At 48.3% G+C, this 24,756-nt stretch overlaps 1 protein-coding gene and 1 long non-coding RNA gene across 5 annotated transcripts; one reads left to right on the forward strand and one right to left on the reverse strand.

Annotated features, from left to right (window-relative positions):
• The first annotated feature begins 1,958 nt into the window (after positions 1 to 1,958).
• On the forward strand, positions 1,959 to 16,431 carry LOC133883288 (uncharacterized). 2 transcript variants are annotated; one of them, XR_009902848.1, is made up of 4 exons: positions 1,959 to 2,234; positions 2,320 to 2,449; positions 2,574 to 2,627; positions 16,071 to 16,431. It is a non-coding gene; the product is annotated as an uncharacterized LOC133883288 (long non-coding RNA). The 2 variants fall into 2 exon arrangements; XR_009902847.1 differs by lacking the exon at positions 16,071 to 16,431 and adding an exon at positions 3,060 to 3,670.
• Positions 16,432 to 18,026: 1,595 nt separating this feature from the next.
• LOC133883287 (transcription factor TGAL8-like) lies at positions 18,027 to 22,877 on the reverse strand. Of its 3 annotated transcripts, none has more exons than XM_062322565.1 (10): positions 22,482 to 22,877; positions 21,753 to 21,864; positions 21,100 to 21,171; positions 20,859 to 20,987; positions 20,607 to 20,753; positions 20,224 to 20,301; positions 19,896 to 19,929; positions 19,522 to 19,796; positions 18,485 to 18,754; positions 18,027 to 18,375 (listed from the first exon to the last, which is right to left on the reverse strand). In XM_062322565.1, the coding sequence occupies exons 1-10, from the start codon at positions 22,541 to 22,543 to the stop codon at positions 18,205 to 18,207; spliced, it is 1,350 nt and encodes a 449-aa protein (XP_062178549.1). In that variant the 5' UTR covers positions 22,544 to 22,877; the 3' UTR covers positions 18,027 to 18,204. The 3 variants fall into 3 exon arrangements, with proteins under 3 accessions (XP_062178549.1, XP_062178551.1, XP_062178550.1); XM_062322567.1 differs by having other exon boundaries at positions 21,100 to 21,152; positions 22,482 to 22,875; XM_062322566.1 differs by having other exon boundaries at positions 21,100 to 21,152; positions 21,753 to 21,859; positions 22,482 to 22,874.
• Positions 22,878 to 24,756: the final 1,879 nt, after the last annotated feature.

Raw genomic sequence — 24,756 nt, forward strand, 5'->3', positions numbered from 1 at the left:
AAGCATCATTCTAGCCTCATGCATTTCGGCACAATGTCAACACAAGAATCATCTTTAATTAGCATCTCGTAACCATCTGAATTTGGCTGCACTGTGACGATCTCATGCATCAACCAGACCTAGACTGCATTGCTGCCAAACCGTAAGCCATAGTTAAGGCAGAAATGGACATTCAAGTCTATCTTACAATTGACGAAAATGTCTCCATTCTAACGAACATTAATAGAGAAATTTTTCATTGGGTAGAACCAAATGAAAACATGGTTGACGACGTAAATAGGGTCGACTGAGGGGGCCTTCACAGCAGCGAAGAATACGAAGTCCACCCAGACAAAGTCAACGCTAAGCATCCACGTCGTCGAAACCGTCATAGGGACAACCCTATCATGCCACTCCTAATTGACGTGAATTATGTCATTGCAGATCTATGACAGAAACAAGGTTGTGCCATCAGCTGTATAGATCGAAGCAATGAAAACCTAATTAACAAACTCTAACTAAAACACGAAGGGAACCATACGATACTCACCTCGGTGCAGCGAAAGGGATTCAATCCCCACCAAGATCTAGCTTCTTTGACATTGATGGTGAGTGAGTGAGGATGCAGAATACTCCTCACTTCTCAATACAGTGGAACACTTGGATATGGCGAATGGGGAAGATGAACACTTCTCGTCACTTTATATCGAGGAGATACAATGGGTTGTGTGTGTGAAGCCAAAAGAGTCTTGGAAGATGAGCAGTTTCTATGTGTTGGAAGCCAAAAGACCAAGGAGACGGGAGTCAAATTTGAAAATATTCACGGGTCTTTAAACATAGACTAGTGTTTATAAAATCCGTCTATGTCTAACAAATAGACATAGACAAATCTTACGAGAAACCATTTGTGACAATATCACAAACGAATTTTTCTAAAAAACATCTGTGAGTTCATTCACACCTAGACGCCCTGAGAGTTACAGACACGTCTATCTTTAGCAACCATCTAAGGATATTTTGTCTATAACAGTTTCTAAGAAACCATCTATGACATACCGTGTGCTTTCAATGATTCTGTGGTACTGAGAGAGAAGGATGCAGGGAGAAAGATGGCACGGTGGCCGGCGATAGCGCAACAGGTGGCCGGCACGGCTGTGCAGCTAGAGCGGCGTCGTAGCAGGGGAGGCAACAACGAGGTGGGAAGGGTGGCACGGTGTGAGGGGTAGGCACGACGCTATGGCAGTTGACAGCGCATGGCTGGGTCGCGGTGATGATGCGGAGGACATGGCGCGTGCGGTGTACAAGAGTGGCGTGGCGTGGCTGCACAGGAGTGGTGGCGTGGTGGCGGTGGGCGGCAATGAACAATGGGGAGGTGATTGGGGCGACGACAATGTGGAGTCGGGGATAGCCAATAGCTCGATTAGGAGTAGTCTGGATGGATCGGGGTGGTGACCGATCCATCCACGACTTTACCCTCTTCTTTTTCCTTTTATTTTTTAAAAGAAAATCAACAGTCTAGATGGATCGGCTTGCTACGGGTCATGGTGTCTTAGAAATAGATGTTTAAATAGTAAAATGGATTCATCTTAATAAAATCTACGTAGCTGTAGTTTTCGATCGTTCATATGACAAATTTCGGTCAGATAAATTCCGAAAAACCAGACTTTTCTGGTTTAGCGATGGGACGGATAAAAAATCCAACTAATCAATTTTTTTAGTGAGATTTTGAATCCCCACAAAAAAAAAACTACCCACGAAAGCAAATTTTATAGCACTCTATCCTAAAAAGACTTTCTTTCCTGTGATGATACATGTCTACTCTTTCTCTCTCATTCTCAACCCAACTATTAGATCATAAGATAGATAATATAGATGTAAGTCTCACAAAAGATTTTTTAGATAATATGAGAATAGATGACATAGATAAAATATCACGAAATTCTTTCCATATATCATCCTATAGAATTTGATTGGTACCCTATCCAAATTTTCTAATATCTCGGCGGCGGCGGTGGCGGCGCTCGGGCGCTCGTTTACTCTCCGGCCACCTCTCCCTGCTCTCTGCTCGCACGGCGCCCAGCCATCCTCCCAAGTTGTGGCGCCAAGCCCTCCCAGGCCGTGGTCGCCCTCCCAGGCCGTGGTCGCCCTCCCAGGCTAGGGTCGCCCTCCTCCCAGACCGTGGTCGCCGGCAGCAGCGATAGCAGCGGCAGTAGTAGCAATCGGGTCATCCACGTCTTCCTCTTCGAACAATCCAGGTTGGGGCTCAACCAAATTCGGCATGTTTCTACAGTTCTTGAATCGCTTGATTGGTGGCTTCAAGTTTTCGTTTCATTCTTGCAGTCAGTTCACCGACGATCTAATCACAAGAATCCTCGACTTCTCGTCCCCCTCTACAGCCTCAGGCTGCCCAAGCTGCCAAACAAGCTCGATTTTCTGCAGCAAGCTGTATAAGATTGTCAGCTCAGTGGTTGTATGTATTCGGCTGTTTTCAGAGCTCAGAAGTCAAAAACCATAGCTACCTCTTAAGAAATAGATGTTTAACATTGCGGAAGCAAAATTTCTTACATATTTATTGTTCTTTTGATTGCGGGCAGGTCATCTGCTGGAGTAACGACCGCGGCGAGGAGCTCCTCTTCACCAGCAGCAAGGTGAGTTCTTTTTTCACTTACTGTTCAGTAATCTGTAATGCTTGGAAGTTCTTGTTGGGAATTTGTGAGAGCTTGCCCGGCAACTGGATCCTCCATCCTGAGATTGTTGAAGGATCAGTTCATGCCATTGATTGCTTATGGTTATGCTAAGGTGTGGATGTTCTTGGTAGATCATTTATGTGAGTGCTCTATGTATTTCCTGAAATTTACACTGGTCAAAAGACGAGTGCTCAAATGGGCTGGAAAACACGAAATTGAATGGATTCCACTTGCCATTACTTCTGTAGTCCATCCTGATAGCTGAAGAAGGAAAATGGCGAATTGATTTTTCCTATGGTCTCCTTGCTCTGCGATTTATTTATGGTCCTAAAGTCTCATAATGATTCTCCTCAGTTTCCTATACTGAGCTCATTTTCTCATTCTGATTGCTAGTGGGTCTGCAGTCTTCTATTTGCTCCAATGTTCTATAAGCACTTTCATGCCAGGCCGTGTGCGTCAACAGGAACTGAAGCTTATGGGCCTGCAGTCCTTGACAATTAAAATTCTTTTTGTGGACCTAATCTATGGTCCATTGTGATGTATAGGATGAAATTGTCTATCCATTTGGTGAAGCTTGAGTGAGTCGGATTTGTTTAGTGTACAAGGCGGTTGTCTGAAATTTGTCATTAATGTAGTGAAGTAGGACCAGTCTGATTAAATATAGTAGAATGCAGAGCTACTTCCACGCAAACTGTACTTCTGCAAAACATGAAATCAGTTATGTGGAATTATGGATATAAGAGGATATCACGAGTTGGCTACAACATGGTAACTAATTGAATGTACATGGCTATGCCATTTGGTAATTAACTGACTGTACAGCATGGTACTTGACAATAGGAGATAATTCTTCTCTTCAATTAAACAATGAATTCTGTTGTTAGATGATGAATAGTAAAAAACTATAGCAGTACTTCTGAAATTATATGCAGCTTGTTGTTGGTCTGAAAGTAGTTCTGAATTGATCTGTTTTTTTGGTCTGAAATTATATGCAGTAGTTCCGAATTGATCTGTTTTTGTGGTCTGAAATTATATGCAGTAGTTCTGAATTGATTTGTTTTTTTTTATGATATATGTGACGCCTGTTATTGGTGCATGTGCTTGCGCGAATGTTTTGTTAGTAATATTTTGCAATACAGTTGTTCATTTGTGTCATATTCCAAGATGTTAATTATGCAATTAAGTATACATAATCATCATGACATTGTGTTTTATGTGTATAATTATTATTTTAAACGTTCAATCGGATTTCAAAGGTTTTAAGTTTGGAACCTTTACGCGTTTTTCCCGCCTAAATGTGAGTATATTTGTGAGTAAAAATGGTTTAGAGATCTTTAGGAAAATCCCAAAAACTTTTGAGAAGCAGAAGAATGGAAAAAAAAACAGAGACTATTCTTGCAGTCTGATCGGGAGCTCTCATGGTCCGACTGCCAAGGCGTAGAGCGCCCACTTAAGGAATCGTTGAAACTCTCTTGTTCACTCTCACTCACCCTCTTCACTCAACCCTAGAGAGAGAAGGAGAGATCTGTCTCGACATGTTTGACAACCTAAGATCAATGGGGAGAACTTTCCCAAGCTCCTCGGGGACTTCCCCGAGATCATCCCCTTCCTCCTCTTCCTCGGAGACATTTCTACGCGGGTTCATCCATCTCGAGCCCATATGCCACCTCGAAGCCTGATCTCCAAATCGGAGTTTCCTCGGAATAATCCCCACTAGTAGAAAGCTTCCTTACGCTAAGATGAGGCATTTCCTACCGTGTAACTATTGTTCTCGAGCCATAATCGGTCCCCATTCCGTTTAGACTCGAGCTTCACCCTAACCTAGATCCCATCCATGTAGCTTTCCAAGTTTGGCTCGGTGAATATTATCCAAACCACCGTAAAAGCACTTCACTAGTCTCCTAGAGCGTTTTGGTACCCTTTGTAGTCAAAGAGATTGCTAGAGCCTTCAACGGCGATCTAGCTAAGGTGCTGTCGGCAGGCACTCGTCGTCTGACCATCGCTTAGGCCGATCTGACCGCTGGTTGTAGGTCAAAACCTCAGTAAAACTCCGTAGTTAGGAGTCAAATCGCCACTAGGGCCAGTCTGACCACTAGACCACGCTGTTTGACAGCCCAGGGGTCCGATTTGACTGTCAGAACACAAAACTCTCTGCACGTCGACGGTCTGACCGTCACCATATAGCCGGTCTGACCGCCAACTGCTCGAAGCCTTATGAACTTGCGACACCTTATCCAAGGTTCAAACCTTTTTGAACCTGAGTCTTTTGTCGATCTTATGCAAATGTTTTCGAAACACGATTGTCGGAGGATGAACTCCACAAGCGGGGATCCGGAGGGACCCCCTTTGAGATTCGGCGGGGGGGGGGGGGGGATGATTCTGAATCTACCTCGTACGTGAAATAAATGAGAGTAAATGAGATGCAGGAGGGATGGATGATCGGATGCTAGTGGAAATAAATGCTCAGGGGATTTTAGACAGGTTCGGGCCATACGAAGCGTAATACCCTACTCCTGTGTGTGCTATAAATGCTCTGGCAATGCCTCTCTGAGGATCTCTTGTGTTACAAGGGTTTTTGTCTAAGTCTAGAGCTTCGTGTGTCTTGTTCTTCGTCTGTTGGGCTTCTTGAACTTCTGTCTTCCAGAGCCTGTTCCCTCAAGTTCCTCATCCTTTCTTCCTCGGGGAGCCCGCCCCTTCTTATACCCCGTCGGGGCGGCCTAGCGTGCCCAGAAAGGAGGGCGCGAGTTTCAAGGCGCCATAAATGAAAAGCAACCATCATAGGCTGCAGTTTGATGTTACGGGGGGTTGAAAACGCGCCCCCGTCCGGTCCTGTCGTCATCATCCCGCTTTTCAGCGGGTGCAGCGGAGAGGGCCCACTGGGCAGCCAACGAGCAACCCTGCGTGTCCGCCCGGTCAGAGCGAGCCTGACACAGCAGACCGGTAGGCGATATGCCTCGAGCCCTGTGACGATATCCCGAAGCGCGCCGGATGACGCGCGATGGGACCCGTCGTATTAAATGTCCCCACGCCTCCCTGCCAGGCGGTGGCAGGGACTGACAGCAGGCACGGGGGGAGTGGTTAGAAGTGACAGGCCACGCTCCCTCTAAAATGCAGCATCGGGCCTCTCACCAATTGACAACTCACCGCTGAGCCCTTGTGGGGTCCACCGGCAAGGGGCTTCTCAAGTCCTCGGGGTGCTCGGAGACTACTGTTCATAGCCCCGAGCACTCTCTCCCGAATATGCCATTTCTCGGTCCTTGAGGAACACGGGCACTTGGGGACCACTGTTCATGGCCCCGAGCGCACTCTCCCGGAACTGTGTCTGCTCGGGTCATCGGGGAACTCGGGTGCTCGGGGACCACTGTTCATAGAACCGAGCACCCTCTCCCGGAACTTGGCTTCTCGGATCCTTGGGGAACTCGGGTACTCGGGGACCACTGTTCATAGCCCCGAGCACCTTCTCCCGGAACTTGGTCTTCTCGGACCTCGGGGAGAAGTCCCCGAGGGAAGGCGTCACGTGGCACTCTGCTGTCCTAGCCTCGGGACTCGAGGACCCCCGGTTCCCATGTCACCGACAGCAGCCCCCGGGCCCATTGGTAGGAGATGGCCCAGAGACTGCGGATGGGGCCCTTGTTTTCTTCGAGGCCGATCCTAGCATCGATGCCACGTGGCTTGTTAACAGGCGCTGGAATTTTGCGGTCTTGGCGGTCTTCCCGGCCCAGGCATTCGGTACGGCCCAGGCGGGGAACCGAAAGGACGCGTGTCCTTCCGACTTCTGAGGAGAGTGATAATGAGGCGGGAGGCGCGCGCGGTAACCGCGTGGATCGAGGATAGTGCGCCTGGCAACCGCACGGATCGAGGGAGATTCGCCTGGCAACCGCGCCGATCGAGGGGAATGCGCTTCGCAGAATGCGCCGCGAAAAGTGCCGTTTGAAATCCCCAGGATATAAAAGGGAGGGGGAGCGAACCGTTGCCCCTCACGCCATTCTTGCGATCACCACTTTTGCCTTCCTCTTCTTCCTTGCGCACAGGAGCTCTCGCCCTCTTTAGCCCGCAGCGCACCCTCTTTCTCAACCCTTCTAGCACACTCCCCACCCCCAAAATATGCCGATGGCAGGAAGCAGCCGCCGGGACACGTCGAGCTCCGACAGTGTTCTGCCGAAGTCCCGTATTGTGAACGAGGAGGGGCAGAGAAGGTCCGCAAGCTGATGGTGCCCGCAGGCCAGCGGGAGGCGTCGGTGGTGACGCCGGTGAGCTTTCCGCCCTCCACGCGCCGGCCGGAGCGGATAATCATCTTTGTGTCCTTCGTCGCCGCCGGGCTGATGCTGCCATTTTCGACTTTCTTCCTCCAAGTGCTGGACACATTCGGCGTCCAGCTGGCCCACCTGAGTCCGAACTCGATGGTGATTCTGGCTATCTTCGCGCACTTCTGCGAGATGTTCGTGGGAGTGCCGTCGTCGGTCGCTCTGTTCCAGCACTTCTTCGTCCTTCGAGCGGCCGGGAAGAAGGGGTCCGCCAAGGTGGAGGTTGCCGGCTGCTGCAATTTTCGCCTGCGGGAGGGGCTCAGCGAACTCTACATCCCGCAAGTGTTGCGCGACAAATGGGAGGTCTGGCGCCGGGACTGGGTCTACGTCGACGTCAGCCCCCATGACCACCTCACGCTACCCCAAACGCCGGCGGAACCCCACAGCCCCCATGACCTTCTCACGCTGCCCCAAACTCCGTCGCCTTCAACTCTAACGATCCTTCTCCCGACTGCAACAATGGTGGCCTTCTCCGTCTTCACCGATGCAGTTCTACCCTCCCCCTATGCCCGTGCCGCCCACTTCCTTGGCAGGGGCCATGGCCAAGGTACCCCTAAACCCTAGCCCTTCTCGTGCCTCTTGTTCCTCATAGGGCTTTTGCATCCCATGAAACCTAGTGTTAGAGTATTGAGTAAGAGGGTATTCTAGCTAACGAGTCCCATGAGGGATGTGATGACCGGTGGGGGATATTTTCTGAACCCTAGTCCATCGAGCGACCAGCCTTTGGCTCGCACGACCAACGTGAGGCATGCGCGACCAGCCTCATTGAGATATAATATAGGTCAGATATGGACACCAATATCTGACCTATCTAATCGTATTTATTGATGTCTACTCAAGTGTTTTCCTTCCCGAAGCACCTCCTCCAGGGAACAAAGTCGTGGCCGGTGCAGATGGGCAGTGCCCCGTCCTATAACAATGATTGCGGGGTGTATCAGACGACGGGTGCGTGATCTTTGTTCGGGGAGTGCCTACTAAATTTGTTTGTGTATGTGCAACTCAAGAACACCGATGATTATCCAGGTTCAGGCCTCCCTTAGGGTAATAGCCTTACATCATGTGTATTCTTTTCTTAATGTCTCAGTTAGTTACAAATGATGTTCTTGCTTAGCCTTCTTGGCCCCCTTTACAAGCCTGGTACTTCTCCCTTCATATATAAGAGAGAGAGAGGATTTACACGTGAGTCAAGACATAGTCCTAGGCCTAGCTAGCGCTTCCCACCTAGACCCATCATTACTACGAGTAGACGTATCCCACTTGCTCTACGGCGCCATAGAGCTTGTCCCATCGCTCCACCTCCTGCGTCATCCCGGTCGCCTGGATTGCCCTATCTCGTCCCCATGCGCCGCCTGCGCACCTGCAAAAAACCTCCTGACATGCCTGTCAGGTCGTCCCATAGCGTTTAATGCTACGGGACGGGACATGGCAGCTCTACGCGGACCACGCCTTGGTCGACCAGAAAGAGGACCTGGGGAAGGGAAATACTCAATTGAAAAAATATTTAATGTGATTAGACTATTTAGACACATACCTACCCCGCGACTAAAGGAGACTGGTCGTGGGGTTTACTCCTTCGACCAGGTGACTGGTCGCGAAGGTTGGTCGGAGAGCCTAGTTGCGTGGTCATTGGCTGGTCACGCAGTTGTTGACTAGTATTTCGGACAAACGTGGCATGCAGCACCTACTGATATCTTACTGGTGTGGGTCCACCTGCGAGGGAACCCCACTATTTATTACACCGACAGTAACCCCCAAGCTCCTTCGCGGATGAGATAGACTGAGCCATTTGTCAAATGGTTATGGTTGGACCCAGTCGAACCACTTGGGCCCCGTGTGAACATGAGCTCACACGGGGAGTGGTCAGCGATACGGTCCACTTTCGTGGTTAGCTCAGAAAACCGCATCATGAGGAGAGGTTAATCATCCATAGAAAAAGGATAGTGGGAGAGAGAAAATAGGGAAGCGTGCGCAAGGGAGAGAATTGTGGGAGAGAGAAACCTTAATGGATGCTGGATTTCGAGGGAATTTGGTTCCCCAGATGGATCCTCGGGAGCCGGGGCGGCGGAACCGAGCCAATCCTATAAATGGGAGGACAGAAGGCCCCAAAAATCTCTCCGCCAACCAAGCCCTTGCACTAGAGACCATCGCCTCCAGTTCCCACCCGAGTCTTTCAAAGAACCACCACTACATCCCCATGGCACCGCGCACCGGAAAGCAGGTTGACTTCCCCAAGTCAAAATGCACCACCGCGAAGCTAAAGCAAATGTACGAGAATCAACTGCATCCGTGTCGTCTGTCCTCCAGGTACCGCCCTTGGGGAGAAGTTCCTGCTCCCCGCCAGGGGGAGATTGTAATCTTCGCTTCATTTTTCTTCGCGGGTCTCGTCCCCTCCTTCTCCGAGTTCTTTTGCACCGTCATTTCCTTCTATGACATCTGTCATCTTCATCTGAACCCCAATTACATCATCATGTTGAGCTTCTTCGCTCACATGTGTGAGAACTTCATCGGAGTCGAGCCATGTCTCGATCTCTTCAAGTTTTTCTATGTGGCCCAACTGCATCCAAGGTCGGCCACCGGGAGATGCAGTTTCCGTCTCCGAGATGGTATCGCCAGCTCCTACATGGAGATGAATCTAAAATCGTCGTGGTCGGGCTAGAGAGAGGAGTGGTTCTACCTCACAACTGATGGCTCCTTTGATAACCTTTGCGTGCCCGAAGCGTCGACACGCCTTGTAGAGAGTTGGGCAAGCCCTCCCACGCCAACCGTCGAGCTACTATCCCTTGCTGACCGGGTCAGAGCACTTGCAAAAGCCGATCTGTCAGGGTCGAACGTTGTCCACGACTTCATCAAGCACCGGCTATGCCCCTTACGGCAAAGGGTGCGCCCAGCCTACCTATACACAGGAAGCGATGATGATACCCGGGAGAGCTCCACATGTAATATTACAGCAGTCCCCTTGCCTCGAGTGGCTTAACCGAGTGGTGTTTTACTATCATTTTTTCAGACCTTCTCGACGAAGTCATCGACCTGCGGATCAAATCGCTGATGGAAGCGACCGTCAGGAAAGGAGGCCCTCCATGTCCCTCTATGTGAACTTCCTCCAACAAAGAGGACCCGAGTTAGGCTGGTATGTTTAGTATTTTCCCAGAATTTCCTATTCCAAGTTCTTTCCTTGGTCAGAGTTTTATTTTTTGAGCTATCTTCAGCATCTTCCCGAGGTCGATGCCCTGAGGCCAATAATCAACGAGGTCGATGAGGCCCTTCGAGAGATCGATCGGGAAGTGTCTGCCCCCGCCCCGGATTTCCCCCATCCTGGTTGCGCTTCGCACCTAACTGGGCCGGCAGGCAGCCAACCCCCGCAGGGTCAGGTGGTGGTCGAGGGCGGCGGCCTCGTGAGTCATGCTGGTTAGTAGGAGGCTGACCAGGCGCCCCTTGACCGATCCAGGACCAACCTGGCATCCTGCGACCAAACCGGGACTGACCAGGCGTCCCGCGACTAGTCCAGGACCGACCCGGTGCCCCGCGACCAGATCGGGACCGACCCGGTGCCCCACAACCAGACCCACCCTGGCCAAGCATGGTCCGACCCCACCGCTGCGGGCCTAGCGTCCACACGGCATGGGAAGAGGGTGGAGGAAGGATCGTCAAATGCGGAGGTGTCAAAACGTCCCCACGAGACCTTGAGCACCGGCAGCCCACTCGCGGGGTTGTCCTCTCTGATCGGCCGATCTGGCGGTTTCAAGAGGGCCAAGCTAGTGCTCCGTCCTCTGTTGCTGAGGTAAGCTTTTCTGGACAGTTGTAGATACTTTGAACTTCAATTTTCTTCTTGATTTCGTAACTTTGCTCGTTTGTCATAGGCCCTCACCGACCATCGCAACAACCCCTCCGACGGTGCCCTGGCCAGATAACCCGGCCCCTCTGCCAGCATTGGCCATGACCCTCGGAGCATCGACGGTGGCTCCAGGCCCTACAGGCTCGGTCGAGGAGCCCGTTTTGACTCTTGACTTGCTTTCATGGGTCGGCCATTTCCCGGCTGTCGTTCGTAAGCTCGTCGAAGAGAAGGAGACGACGACCAGCCGATGCGCCGAACTAGAGAAGCAGCTGGCCGAGCTGCAGCAGAGGTGTGGCGAGCTCTCCTAAGAGAAGGTCGCGTGGGCTGCCAAGGACTCTCAGCTCAAGGAGGATGAACGCACTACCCTCAGCATCCTCCGGGAGGCCTTTGGAGCGCTGGTGGATCCCCTGGGTAGCCTCGGGCTGGGGTGATCGAGCCGAAAGATGACCGCACCGCCCGAGCCTGGGCCTACGCCCTCCGGGTCCTTGCGGAGCACTTCACTTAGCTCCCAGCCACCCTGGCGTTAAGGGGCGCAGAAGACGTCTCGCAGGCGATGAGGGCGACCGCAGAGTATATCTTCCAGTGCTACCGCAGCTGTGACCCTAACTTCAACCTGGACTTGGTCCGGGAAGGGGTCGTGGTTGCCGAACCCGAAGCCATGGAGAGACTTCAGTGGGAGTGCCAGGGGGCAGTGGACTACGTGACTTCCATCTTCCAGGTGGAGGCTGCTGAGGAGTAAAAAACTCGATTGTAACTTTTGTTCTGTGACATTTTTTGAATGGGGCCCCCACGCTTTTGTTTCCTGACAAGTTTGTGTCGTTGTGATCGTAGAGTTCCCAGAGTGTCCGAGCCTTTCACCCGAACTGATACCTCGCCTATGCTGATTGGCTCCCCAGCCCTCATCGAATCACCGACCAACCTAACGACCACCCTTCCGACCGACATTTCTTGGAGGCGGCAGCTAGATGTGGGCGGGGGTCTATGGCCGAGCGGGTGAGTACGTCGAGTGACCTTCAAGGTGCGTTGCACCGACCACCCGCACCACGCGATGGTCCTAAGTTACACATGTAGGATTCGACCAGCTGACACCTGTGTGGCTTACGATCTGTTTTTTGACTAGCCTATCGGGAGGAGTTACTCGGGGAGCAGAGGGACCTAGAACGAGTGAACAAGGAAAGTGCCCAGCAGAGAGAGGAGTTCTACGACCGTCTTCGCCACTGCCGGGAAGATCTACATGTGATGCGAAAAGAAATCGAGCGGCTAACCAAGGAAAGTGACAAGCGAGGAGTGGCATTCTACGATCAACTCAGCCGAGCTTTTACCCCTTTTGACTCGTTTCTTTGGTCTGCCGGTGTCTAGGTTCGTCCGACCCCTGGGAACACCATGACTGGTCATATTGAGTGGTTTCTGGCAGCCTCCGAGGAGGCAAGTGGCCTCGAGCAGAGGATTTGCGAGACCGTTGGAGACCATCTTTTTGAGGCTGAAGTCTCCGGCGCCTGCCTTGCCCTTGCCTGCATCCGTGACTACTTCCCCGATCTGGACCTCTTGCCGGCAGTTGGCGCCAATTTTGAGGGTACTCGGATGACCCCGGAGGAACTCGGCGTCCGGGCTGATTCATTTTTGTATGCCGTTTGTTCCTATCTTTGGACCTTCCGGTTCGACCCTCTTAGGGATATTTTTGGGTCCTAGGAGGAATGTCGTAGGTTTGTCTGGAACCAGCCCCGGGCTTTGTAATGACAGGTACTGGCCTTTATGTGGGTCTTTTCCGTGTTTGGATGATGAATAGCCTTCGGAGTTCTTGTAGCGCTTTAGGGAGGATCGCATCAAGTCGCTCACAAGCAACGTTCCTGGTGTTGAGGGAGACCCTTAGCGCGATGAGCCTTTCGGTGGCGACCAGTGCTCGAACCAATCTAGGACTTGCGGCCTTGTGGTCGTTAACCCTCGGGCGCCTTTACCTTGTCATCATGCGAGCAGGTTAGCTTTGGATCTCATCCCATCAACACAAGCGAGCGAGCTAAACAAATCTTGGAATTTGGCAGGAGACCGCTTTGTCCGTGGAGTCCTGCAACATCGAGAGTTCAATTACTTGGATTTGAAAAAACTTACAAGTCATGTCCATGCTCGTTCGAAAGGTCCTGCAAAATAGACAAACATGCTCATCGTCGAGCAGCCTTATACACAGAGCTGGCGCTCTGCGAGCTGTATGATCGGTGGCCGACCACCCCGGCAAACCTGACCGTGTGAGGTCGGGAAACTAGAGGTCACTAGTGACCTGGGACCAGTTTCATGTGAGGTGACCACGGTCGTGCCTGAGGGTAAGAATTTAGGACTGTCTGGGGCTTTAGAGAACGGTCCCACGATATCCAGCCCCCAGAGAGCAAAAAGCCCAGAGAGTGGTATGGTTTGCAGTGCCCAGGCTGGTAGGCTGGTATTACAGTCGTGGTGCTGGCACGACTCGCACCTTCTCACCTGTTCGCGAGCATCCTGGAGAGCGGTGGGAGGTTCGGCCTCCACGTTTGCCTTCGAGGACGTTAGCGAGCGCTGTGCTCCCCCCATCCTGAGTGATATATTTCAGTAAAGGGTCGTTGCTCCCTTGGTGGTAGAGGCGTCCCTCTGCCAAGGAGGATTCTCGCGGTTAGCCCGCGTGACCTTTTTTGTTGACACATCACCGTTAGGGATTGCTTGATTCTGAAGGTAGTTCAAGATCTGATTCATCTAGGTCGTACCCGAATTGAGTAGGGCAACCACATGATGGCCACCCGAGGTCGACGGCACCGAGGGAGGCGTTGTCTCCAAAGGTGTTGTCTCTGGTGTTCTATTTCCAAGCAGAGCATCCCTTCCGCATCGGCCCGAGACCGCAGCAGGTGGCTATGTGAGTCTTTTTCTCAAAGACTCTGACCGGGACAGGTTCGCAAGAAATGGCTAGACGGGCCAGCCCATCGGCTAGGGAAGAAATCCTTGCGAGGGACGTGTGTGACTTCCCGGCCGATGGAGCGTTGCTCTAGCTTTCTCACTTCGGAGAGGTATGTCGCCATCGTCCGGTCCAAGTACTAAAAACCCCTTGGCGACAGGGTTACACATAGTAGCGAGTCCCTCATATCTAGTAGGCATTTTTCCCCGCGCGGATGATGCTCGTGTTTCGGTTAAGAGGCCCTCATACTCTGCTTCGCATTTAATAATTGGAAAAAAAGAATTAAACCACGTACCTAACGATGCATGGTTTTGTGCCCACCCCTTCCTGGTCGGGGAAAGCATGCCTCGCTTAGCGACCAGTACCGCGTCTGTGGTCCTTTGAAATCCTACAAGGTAGGACAAGGATTCCCCCTTCTGATCGAAGGGTGGTCAGCATCGGGAAAGGAGAGGGTTACCTTTCTAAGACTCTGGTAAGCTGCCTTCCATACTAGTACCCAAAGGGGAGTGGTTGTTACTCATGCCAAAAGTTCGAGGTGTAGACACTTCTATTCGTCCTTGGGTTGAACCTGCTTGGAGAAATGACACACGCGATTAGTTCACGGATACTCTTTTGCCGGATCGAATCATACTTGCCCGATGGTTTCGATTCACGTCGCGGATCTGGGGGCTGGCAGTCCCAGCGCGGTGAGCACTCTTCCGGGTGGGGCTACCACCGAAGAAGCCCGTTCCCTCAAATCTTGCGGTCCGTGAGCTCTCCTTGGCACCGGAGCATGGATGCCTCTACTGCCTCACGTCGCCTCTCGAAGCTTTCGGATCCTGATCCAATGTCCTAAGTTTGGGACGTATCGACTCTGTCTGGGTCGTACCCAACGAAGAACACCTCACAGCAACTCGAATCTTGAACTCAAAAACGCGTCCCCCTACCTGGCACGCCAAATGTTGGGGGAAAATCCCTGATAATGATTCTGGGGTGTATTGGACGATGGGTGCATAATCTTTGTTCGGGGAGTGCCTACTGAATTTGTTTGTGTATGTGCAACTCAAGAACACCGATGATTATCCAGGTTTAGGCTCCCCTTAGGGTAATAGCCCTACATCCTGTGTATTCTTTTCTTAAGGTCTCAGTTGATTACAGATGATGTTCTTGCTCAGCCTTCTTGGCCCTCTTTACAAGCCTAATACTCCTCCTTTTATATATCAGAGGGAGAGAGGATTTATACGTGAGTCAAGACATAAACCCAGGCCTAGCTAGAGCTTCTCACCTAGACCTATCATTACTAAGAGCAGACGTATCCCACTTGCTCTACGGCGCCACAAAGTCTGTCCCATTACTCCGCCGCCTGCGTCATCCCGATCGCCTGGACTGCCCTTTCCCGTCCCCATGTGTCGCCTGTGCACCTGCAAAAAATCTCCTGACATGCCTGTCAGGCCGTCCCATAGCGTTTAATGCTACGGGATGGGACATGGCAGCTCTGCGCCGACCGCACCTTGGTCGACCAGAAAGAGGACCTGGGGAAGGAAAATACTCGAGTGAAAAAATATTTACTGTGATTAGACTATTTAGACACATACCTGCCCGTGACCAGAGGAGACTGGTTGGGGGGTTTGCTCCTGCGACTTGGTGACTGGTCGCCGAGCTTGGTCGGAGAACCTGGTTGCGTGGTCGCTGGCTGGTCACGCGGTCGCTAACTGGTCGCGCGGGGTGACCACGGTTTTGGACAAACATGGCATACAACACCTGCTGATACTTACCAACGTGAGTCCACCTGTGAAGGGACCCCACTATTCTTTACACCGACACTCCCCATGTGACATGAATTTCAAAGTCAAAATCTGAAAGCTAAACAACGTCGATAACCACTCTCTGGGTGGACTATGTTCCCATGGGACCCGAGTAGTGTGACTAAACCTGACTATGGCCACGGGGAAGCTTGGGAGCTACTATCAAAGTATGGAGTAAGGAGGCATTCCGGCTAATGAGTCTCACGAGGGATGTGATGACCAGTGGGGGATATTTTCTAAACCCTCGCCTATCGAGCGACCAACCCTTGGCTCGCACGACCAGCGCGGTCCCACGACTAGACTCCTTGTAATATAATATGGTCCCGCGACCAGCCCTTGCTGATCGCAGGATGCCCATGCCTAACCTATCTAATTGCATTTATTGATGTGTACTCAAGTATTTTCCTTCCCGAAGCACCTTCTCTAGCGAACAAAGTCGTGGTCGGTGCAGATAGGCAGTGCCTTGTCCCATACCATTAATTGCTACGGAGTGGGATTTTGCAGACCATCTTGCGCTACACGGTGGATGGGACATGATCTGTAGAACGACTAAGCAAGTGGATTATTTTGCAGGTAGACTTGCGAGACGTATGGACAGAATGGCTTGGCAGACGATCCTGCGGTGCACGGCGATGGGACAAACCGGACGATCGAAGGAGGCAGGTACGGCGGCGTGCCACGGATGGAACGAGCGTGCAGAGCTCTTAGGGCAAGTTGAGTTCACCAGGTTTTTCATGATGATAATTTAATAGTAGAATATCTAGTCAGACATGGGTCTGCTAAATAGAATCTATTTGTAAGTTCTCTTTTTCTCTAGTATATAAAAAGATGAGGACCCTGTTTGTAGGGAAAGAAGGGTAAGAACTAAAAGAACTCATCTATAATCAGTTCACAAACTCTGATAACAAAATACACAGGACATATGGTTGTTATCCTTCAGGAGGCCTAAACCTGGATATCCCTTTCGTGTTCTTTAGTCCATTATAAACACACGAACGCTGCAAACATTGTTCACACGTCCATCAACCCTCGGCACCTAGATTTTTCTCAAGAATCCACTACAAAAAGTTGGCAGTTGAGATTGTCGCGTCATTCTCCTGTTAGTATCGACGGTGTTGATCTCGCCAAGTGTTGCAACTGTGGGATCCAGGTCACTAACACTCCCAACGTACTCACAGACAACGTTGTCAACCTTCCAATGTGGGATAGAGGGAACCCATGCCAATCCAAGCTGATCCAAGCTCATTCCAAATGATGCTTAGGAACCAATGATTAACTAACCAATGTGTGAGGGGATTAGGTGGTGGGAGAGAATCAACCTAATTCCCTTGTGATTTGATTCTCCTTTATTTGTTTTCCAAGGTTGCCGAATGAAGCATAAAGGTGTGGATTTGAGCTTCTCATTCAGGCCAGCAACCTGAAAAGGAGAGAAAGATGTGAGCCCCTTACCAATTTCTCATGGCCCATACGTGTAAAGTGCAGGCTAGGCTAATGATTTATTTCTTTTCTTTGTTAGTTGGCAGGCTAGTGCTTTGCTCAACTTGTTCTTGCCCAATTCGATGTGAAGAAGACTCGAACAGTACTACTCTCCAAATAATGGTATCTAATAGTGTGGCTAGGCTTGCTGTAATATTTTATCACGATAACTTTTGATTAAAAATTAGTCTCTTTAGCTTTTTATAAGGTTAGTGTCAATCGGTTACAATACGTATAAAATTAAAAGAAGAGATAAAAATTATGTTAGTGTAAGAGAAAATTATTTAAACTCTAAACTTGTACTCGAATCTTATATATGTATTGGTTTGATTCTATATATTTTGATTAATTGTCAAAATCATATGTCAAGTGTAGACAGTCTAACTAAAATTAAAATATGTTTGTCTTGCATGCATATTGTTTCTGCCTGTTACTTGCTTGATGCTTCTTAATATATTATCTTAGTAAGATTTTTTTAAATTTATTATTTTATTATGAATTTTAGCTATTGATTAATTATATTTTACATAGACTCTTTATTTATATATTTGATTTTTATAATAATTTAATTTTTTTCTAAGACTATATTTGATATCGATCCTTATTTTTTATTTTAACCCTAATTTCAATTATTATTTATTTTATATTTGAACTGCTATTTTTTCATAATTATTAATTATGAATCTAGCTATTTATTAATCGTATGTATTTGATATGGACTCTTTGATTTAATCTAGACTGTTAGATTTTTATAATTTTAATTTCAAATTCAGCTATTTATTAATCGTATTTGATATGCACTCTTTAGTTTAATGTAAACTGTTAGATGTTCATACTAATAAGTAGTCTAGATGTTTTTTTCTTTTTTAATTAATGTGATGATTTCATGACTTAAGAGTAAACATAGTGACTCTTTTTAACACTCAAATAATAATATAATAAATAGATTAGCACTAATATCCCGGTAACTACCAGTACCTTCTCCATGAACCGTGGATAAGCTCTTAAGCAGAAGGAGCTATGTCTATATACATACCAAGAGGAAAGGACACATAATGCAACACGTTTTTCTCTTGTTCTTCAATTCCATTTTTCTTGGTCTGTCTCCTACACAGCTACGTACAAGCTTGTGAATTGTGATCGATCCTTAATACATTTGCACATGGTGCTTAATTTATCGTTTTCTACATCGTAGCTAAGCTAGCTACTAGTATGGCAGTGCCATCGATTCCTAGCCGGCCGTGCCTCTTGGCAGATGAGCCGTCCGGGTGGTGTTCCAGAGCGTGCTGAGTGCGCGGAGGCGGCAGAAGTAGTCGTCGACGGCGACAAAGCAGCGCGCCGCCTGCCTCGCCGTCAGCATCTGCCGGAGCGCGTGCAGCGCCTGCATCCTCAGCTCGTCCGCCTGCATTGCGCCACGCGAAATCCATATCCCGCGTTTGATTCACACGTACACGTTGAGCATGCATTCATGCATGGCTGAAAATGGAAGGGAGCAGCCAAAAAGTAGTCACCTGTCCGAGGAAGGTCCCGAGGGAGGCCAGCTTGTCCATGGCGAGGGCCATGTGCATGTGCCCCATGTAGCCGGCGACGTCCGCCTGTTGGTAGTACTGGCCGTACGACATCCCCGGCGGCTGCGCGTCGGAGATGACCTCGGAGAGCGACCGGAGCAGCGCTTCCAGCTCGCCGTCGAGCGCATCCTCCGCGCGCCTCGCCGACTGCTGGACGTCGCGCGCGCCCGCCGCCTGCTGCTCCGTCAGCGGCTCCACGTGCCGGAGAACAACCTGCGCGCGCGTACGTCAGCGACGAAAGAGACAAAGCTCAAACACGTGTAGCATGTAAAATTACGGATTCTGAAAGTTTACTCCCCGCTTGAAAATTTCCTGGATTCAAACTATTCCTGCGACACTAATTCTAGCTCGTAGATACCGTAAAATTCCCGCGTTCCAAACAGGACGTACGGTCCCTCTTCGTCGAGGGCATGATCCATCATCGACATGGACGGCTGAAGATCGATCGAGTACAACGTTGTTGTTTCCGTCTCACACATCGATCGGCGTTCCATTGTCACGTACGTGACGTGACGTCTCTATCGATCGAGCGCCAAGCACCCACGGCCACCTACTCTCCCCCGCGAGAAACCTAACATGACACTTGTGTACGCAGCATCTCTAGCTTAGGCAACTACTTTTCCGGAGCTAACTGTTCCATCAACTACTGTGAAGTCCTACCTGCTACTTATTTGCTTACTCGCCTAGCTAATCCACTGCACCTAATCCCTGTATCAATTATACATTGCATTACTTGCATCAATTTTGTATGCCAGGTTGCGTTGTTGTCAGGCTGACGTATTCATCGCACAGGCTCACATGTCAGTGAGACATACGGTGAAATGGTTCGACCGTGGGATTTTGATATATATGTCGATCATTTTTTGTGTTTGCGTTATGCGCACCTTCTCGGCCTTTTGACTGAAGTGATCAGGTGATACTTCACTTGGGTTTAGAGTGAGTAGGACAATAAGAGTCCAAGTATGCTATACACTCCGTACCTTGATGAGCTCGGAGGGGCGGAAGCCGCCGATCCAGAGGAAGCAACGCTCGGCGGCGCCCTTCCAGAGGCCGGAGAGGAGGTGGAGCGGGTCGGCGCCGGCGAGCCGAGACTTGTGACCCATCAGCGCGACGTAGTGGGCGGCAGCATCGTCTACGTACGCCCGCAACTCGCCGTCCGGCCGGTGGTGCTCCTCCGCGGCGGCCCGGAGCCGGGCGACCACCTTGCTGTGCTCCCCCAGCCACCGATCGTACTCCAAGTTGAACAACGCGGCATCTGCATGCATGCAGGCACGCACGTGTGTGCGCATGATCACGTACATAAATTTCATGAGAGAGATAAATTTGTTCATGAGTTATGTGCTAGTGGTTGAACCTGGGCTCAAAGTTCCTGTACCCCACACTGCACCCTGTATGATGAAAAACGAAGTTACAGAATGAATCAACATTTCAAAACTAAGGAAGATCATACACATGTCTAGTAGTATATATTCAAATATTAGACATGGATCGATAATTCTGAAATGGTCGGAATGTGATAATAGTACTTGAGCAACGTGGAAAAAGATTTTCTCGGAATTTTTTCGAGAAAAGATTTTCTCGGAATTTTGATATTATAGCTCCTTCATTCTAAAATCCTTCGTGGTACAAAATTTTCTAAACCCAAGATCTTTCTAATATTATTCACTTCTGCATCAGTTTACCTGAGTTCTTGCCACCTGTATCTCCTGTTCTAGTTGTGCCAGCCTGATCCTGCCTGACTCTAGCTGCTGAATATAAGCCTGTTTCACACGCAACAAACAAGAAATAATTAATTGCATAAATAATTGAATAGCTAGTACTAATGTAATACATCTTGCATGAAGAATAATAAATGAAACTTTCAGAGAAATATATGGGTGTAGACTAAAACAAATCTTTTCTAGGTAGTAGGTTAACTTCACCACCCCACAATATGTTTTGTCAATTGTTCTTTCTTGCAAGACTTTTTCTCCTCATGTTTGGAGGGTTGACTTGTCCTCTAATTTTTTAATCAATTATTACTAATATACTAGCTAGGTAGAGGTAGAGCTTGCCAGCTAGTTACCTTCTTCCTCAGCCTGCTCTTCCTCGCGGCCTCCCTATTCTGCGCGAGCCTCCGCAGCGTCTTGGGGTCCGGCGTCCGGGGCCCCTCCTCCTGCTCCGAGCTCGACGCCGCGGCGCCGCCGCGCTTGCCTGCGGCGCTACCTTCTCTCTGGTTGTGGTCACGACGCAACACGCGCGTTTATATATATATATATATGAAGCGTGCGCGCGCGTGCGACAAACCGAAGACGAGAGACGAGATTGATAGGATTACCTTGATTATTGCTGCCTTGGAGCTCTTGCCTACGCCGAGCGGCCCCACTCCCGGCTTCGACGATGGTGCTGGCGATTTCTTGGAAGGGCCGGCGACCTGAGGTGCCACCGCTGATGAAGTCATGGAACCCTGAATATGAAGATAGAAAGGTCGACAGTCGACACACATGTACTCGAATCATCAAGCAAATCATCTTTTGAAGTTTGAGATAGTTAGGTATAGCTTGAGAGAGGATATATACCTTTGGTGATGGCTCTACATGCATTGGCTGGGAAGGGAAGATGTTGAGAGTCTCTGCACACATGAACAAGTCCTGCAGGCATTAAGACTTTGTAGATACAGCGAAACAGCATGCAGACACATGTCCTGATGTATTCCAAAGATGGTTAATTTTCTAGATGCGTGTGCACACAACCTTCAAATACCTAATTATCTTTTCACACGCTCATTGATCGGTAAGTGGTAAACTGGTAACCAAGGTAAAAGAGGTGTAAAATGCTGGGGTTAGTGTCAGGAATGGGGATCGAAAAAGTGAAGAACGATTGTTCTTGTGCAATATTTCAGCACATAATACTATCTTAGAACCATAGTTAGTGTCTGTTACGTGTCATTCTTCTCCATCTAGTTTAGGAAAAATTCCGAGGTTAGGGATCAATTGACGTAAACACAATGAGATACAAGGGAGGAAACTAGAAGATTGATCGCTATCGCACTTCTGGCGCATAGCGCTAAAAACCAGTCAAATCACAACGCTTATATAGACAAGTTTGCCGGACATGAACTTGTAACTAATGGAAGCTTACCAATGACATCTTCCTTCAAGATATGCTTATAGTGGACAGTGACAAAACATTTGTCAAAAGAATGAGCTTTTTGCAAAATTAAGCTGCTTACGCGGTTGTTGTTCTTGAGCTGATGGCTTAGGTTGCTGGCCATCGAAGTAGAGGAGTAGGGCTTGATCCAGATCAGATGGCATGTCATATCCTTCGGGGTCCCTTCTCCTGCACTTTCACAAATGCAACATAATATCACAACTGCTCTAATTTATATGGAGTAGTAGTTATACAAGTTTAGGCACCTTATTTTAAATAGTTTTAATTGAAATAGAGAGAATAAAGTATGAAACTAAGTAGTGTTGGAATAAGCTTGCAGAGAGGTTGAACTAATTCCTTTGCTTAATATAGATTTGTTCACCTAAAGCAAGAGAAATAACTTCATCAATTATTTGTTTCATGAAAATAGCACAGCATCAAAGAATTGCCATCTCTCTAACAGGAAAACTAAAAAGAAGCAAAAACATGCATGAGAGAAGAGGTAAAGCTAGCTTCTTAAATGATCTTCAGATTGGATAGCAATCATTTACTCTCTCACACAGCTTTAGTTGGACAAAATCATCGCATGAGGAAGCAAAGACGATAACGAGTAGCTAATAAAAATGGATCATCGATCATAGTAAACATGTCATGCTAATCAAGATGGCCAGATAGCAAGATTCTCAAGGGGAAATTAACTCTGGAAAACAATAACTCGATCATATGCTGCAATTCTATTTCGACAAAGGACGGAATCAAGAAAAATAATGAAAAGGTATAGCTAGCAAGGTAAAGGAAACCGTTAATTTACATGATGCCGCCATGGAGGGAGGAAGAAGCTTGGATCATGCCGGAGGTGGACGGATAAGCCATTCAGATGCTTCCTTGAACAAACTAATCGCTGAACTTGCTTCTTGACCACTTCACATATAACTGACCCATCTTCAGATTAATGGACTGAAACGTCCTACCAATCCAAAGGCAATCTTCTCCTTCTTCTTCACATCTGAGCTGCTGTGATCGATGGATGAGCGGCGATAAACGGAAAAGGAAATTAACGGTAGCAGCCGCCGGCCTTTGTTCCCGGCCCCTTTCTTGCCAGCTATCTCTAAATCACTAGAGTTATTTGGCCTTTCTTCTGACCAGAAGGTAATGGATGACTTTTGGTTTCAGGAGTAGTTGTGCAAGAAATAGGAGGGAGCCAGTGGCTATAGAAAAAGTTGGAAAAGCAACATGTCATTAGACTTTATAAAGAATTAAAAATGTGATCAAGTATGTGCGATCTGGTAGTTTCAGAAAGGTGTTACACTTGTCATTTCATATGTTTTCACATATTGACATTTCAGAGGGTGGATTATTTTGTTCAATTCTTTTAAAAAAATTATCCGAAGAATAAGTCCTTATCCGCTCCATCTTTTGGATCTAGTCGCGTGGGTAGAATGCAAATTTAGGAGCTATTCCATATTAAATTCAAATGATATAAATGAGAAGAGAAAGACCCTTTTGACGCGTAACTAATTTAATAAATTCTACGGGTTTATTTATATATATATATAGCGAATTTCTCTTTATAAAATACTTATATTGGTATATATCAAATTACTCGGAGTGGGATTAGCTTGAAAGATGGGTTTGTTTTGTCCTGTCCATCTGTCAAGGTTAGGTGTCATGTCATTCTCAAGCAGATAGATCCATTCCACTCTTATCATGCATGATTTAAGTTATTAATGTGACAAATTAGCTAAACTCAATTCTGTTGATGGGATTAACTAGGTCGATCTTCCATGAGCGCAGCGAAAAGGGCCACTCTAGCACGGTATGACATTACCTCTTATTTTCTTTCGGCCAACTGACGGTCACTCCAACCAGGACCATATGTCGTGAGGCTAAGCGCCACAGCTAGAACGAATATTAGGGCTAGTAAAACCTTTAAACTGAAAAGAGCCATTTTTTCTGTTCATTTTCACTATATGGTGTCATGGTTTTCTTGACCAGTCTAGAGCTCGAGAATTGAAGCCGGTTGAGGAAATGACCAGGCGCTCTCTTGACCAGTAACCTCGAGGAAATGCTTCATGTAAAACTACTCTTGTATATGTTTGAACACATATTGGCGCAGCACCTACACGACCAGTTGCTGCTGGGTTTGGGATTAAATTTCTCATGCCAGGTTTCAGCCAATGACTGAATGAACTAGAAACTAGCTGAAAGTGCCAGAGCAGCACGTCAAATTCCTGAGTCCTGACCTGCAAATGAGATCCAAGCTAGTTCCAATCTAGGCGCCGCCCGTCAAGCACAGATGGTCCGTACATATAAATAAGACGTTATCACTCAAAGAGGAGAATACGACGTGACAGTTGAACCACAGAGCAACAGGCCGTGCTTCGAAAGCCAATGGTTTCCTCCTATACATTCTTGTGCCTTTCCTTCAGTTTCACAATAACGTCCCCTTCCTTTCTTTGACATTGTGACAGGGAAAGCGCGTTTAATTGAGGCTGCAGTTTGTTGATCAACACATGTTAATTTTATTTTATTTTTTAATCGGAAGGCTTGTTAATTTGTGATGACTACATATCTCTCTCTTTCTACTTTATTTAACACAAAAAATAGCTGACTAATATATATCAATTTCGTTTTTTGAAATGCTACATATATGTACACTTATCATGATCGTTTATTTGCGTTGAGGTTTATATTGTAGAAGTAGGTGAAAAATTCATAAAATATATGAAAAAAATTAATAGATGAATAAGTATCAAATGAGAGGGATTGTTGGATGAGATAAACCGTGCGTGCGTAAATTCATACGGTTTTGCATTTCCCTATTGGTAACTTAGTCTCAGTTCCCAATCGTAGCTTTGCGAAGTCCGTTTCAACTTGTAAAGTGAGGAGATCCATATCATCCCAGTTCCCAACTGGCCTATAGCGCGTCCAGTTGGGCCAGACTTGCATGAGCTCTCTGAAAAACTTTCGTTGGCAACGTGGTGGCGGCGAGACGTCGGGCTGGGAGGCAGAGCAGCTTGAACGGCAGCTGCCTGTCTCTGCTTGGACGAGTCAGCAATCTGCTACTGTTCCGTAACGTCTGCTCG

This window comes from Phragmites australis, chromosome 10 (genome assembly GCF_958298935.1).
Source record: "Phragmites australis chromosome 10, lpPhrAust1.1, whole genome shotgun sequence".
NCBI lineage: Eukaryota > Viridiplantae > Streptophyta > Magnoliopsida > Poales > Poaceae > Phragmites > Phragmites australis.

Bases quoted from the DNA above. Each gene is read 5' to 3' on its own strand.
- LOC133883287 (XM_062322565.1), bottom strand. From the start codon at position 22,543: ATGGCTTATCCGTCCACCTCCGGCATGATCCAAGCTTCTTCCTCCCTC. The intron at 21,172-21,752 runs GTAAGCAGCTTA...TAATGCCTGCAG, and splicing joins AGCTCAAGAACAACAACCGC to GACTTGTTCATGTGTGCAGA. The intron at 20,988-21,099 runs GTATATATCCTC...CTTCATATTCAG, and splicing joins ATGTAGAGCCATCACCAAAG to GGTTCCATGACTTCATCAGC.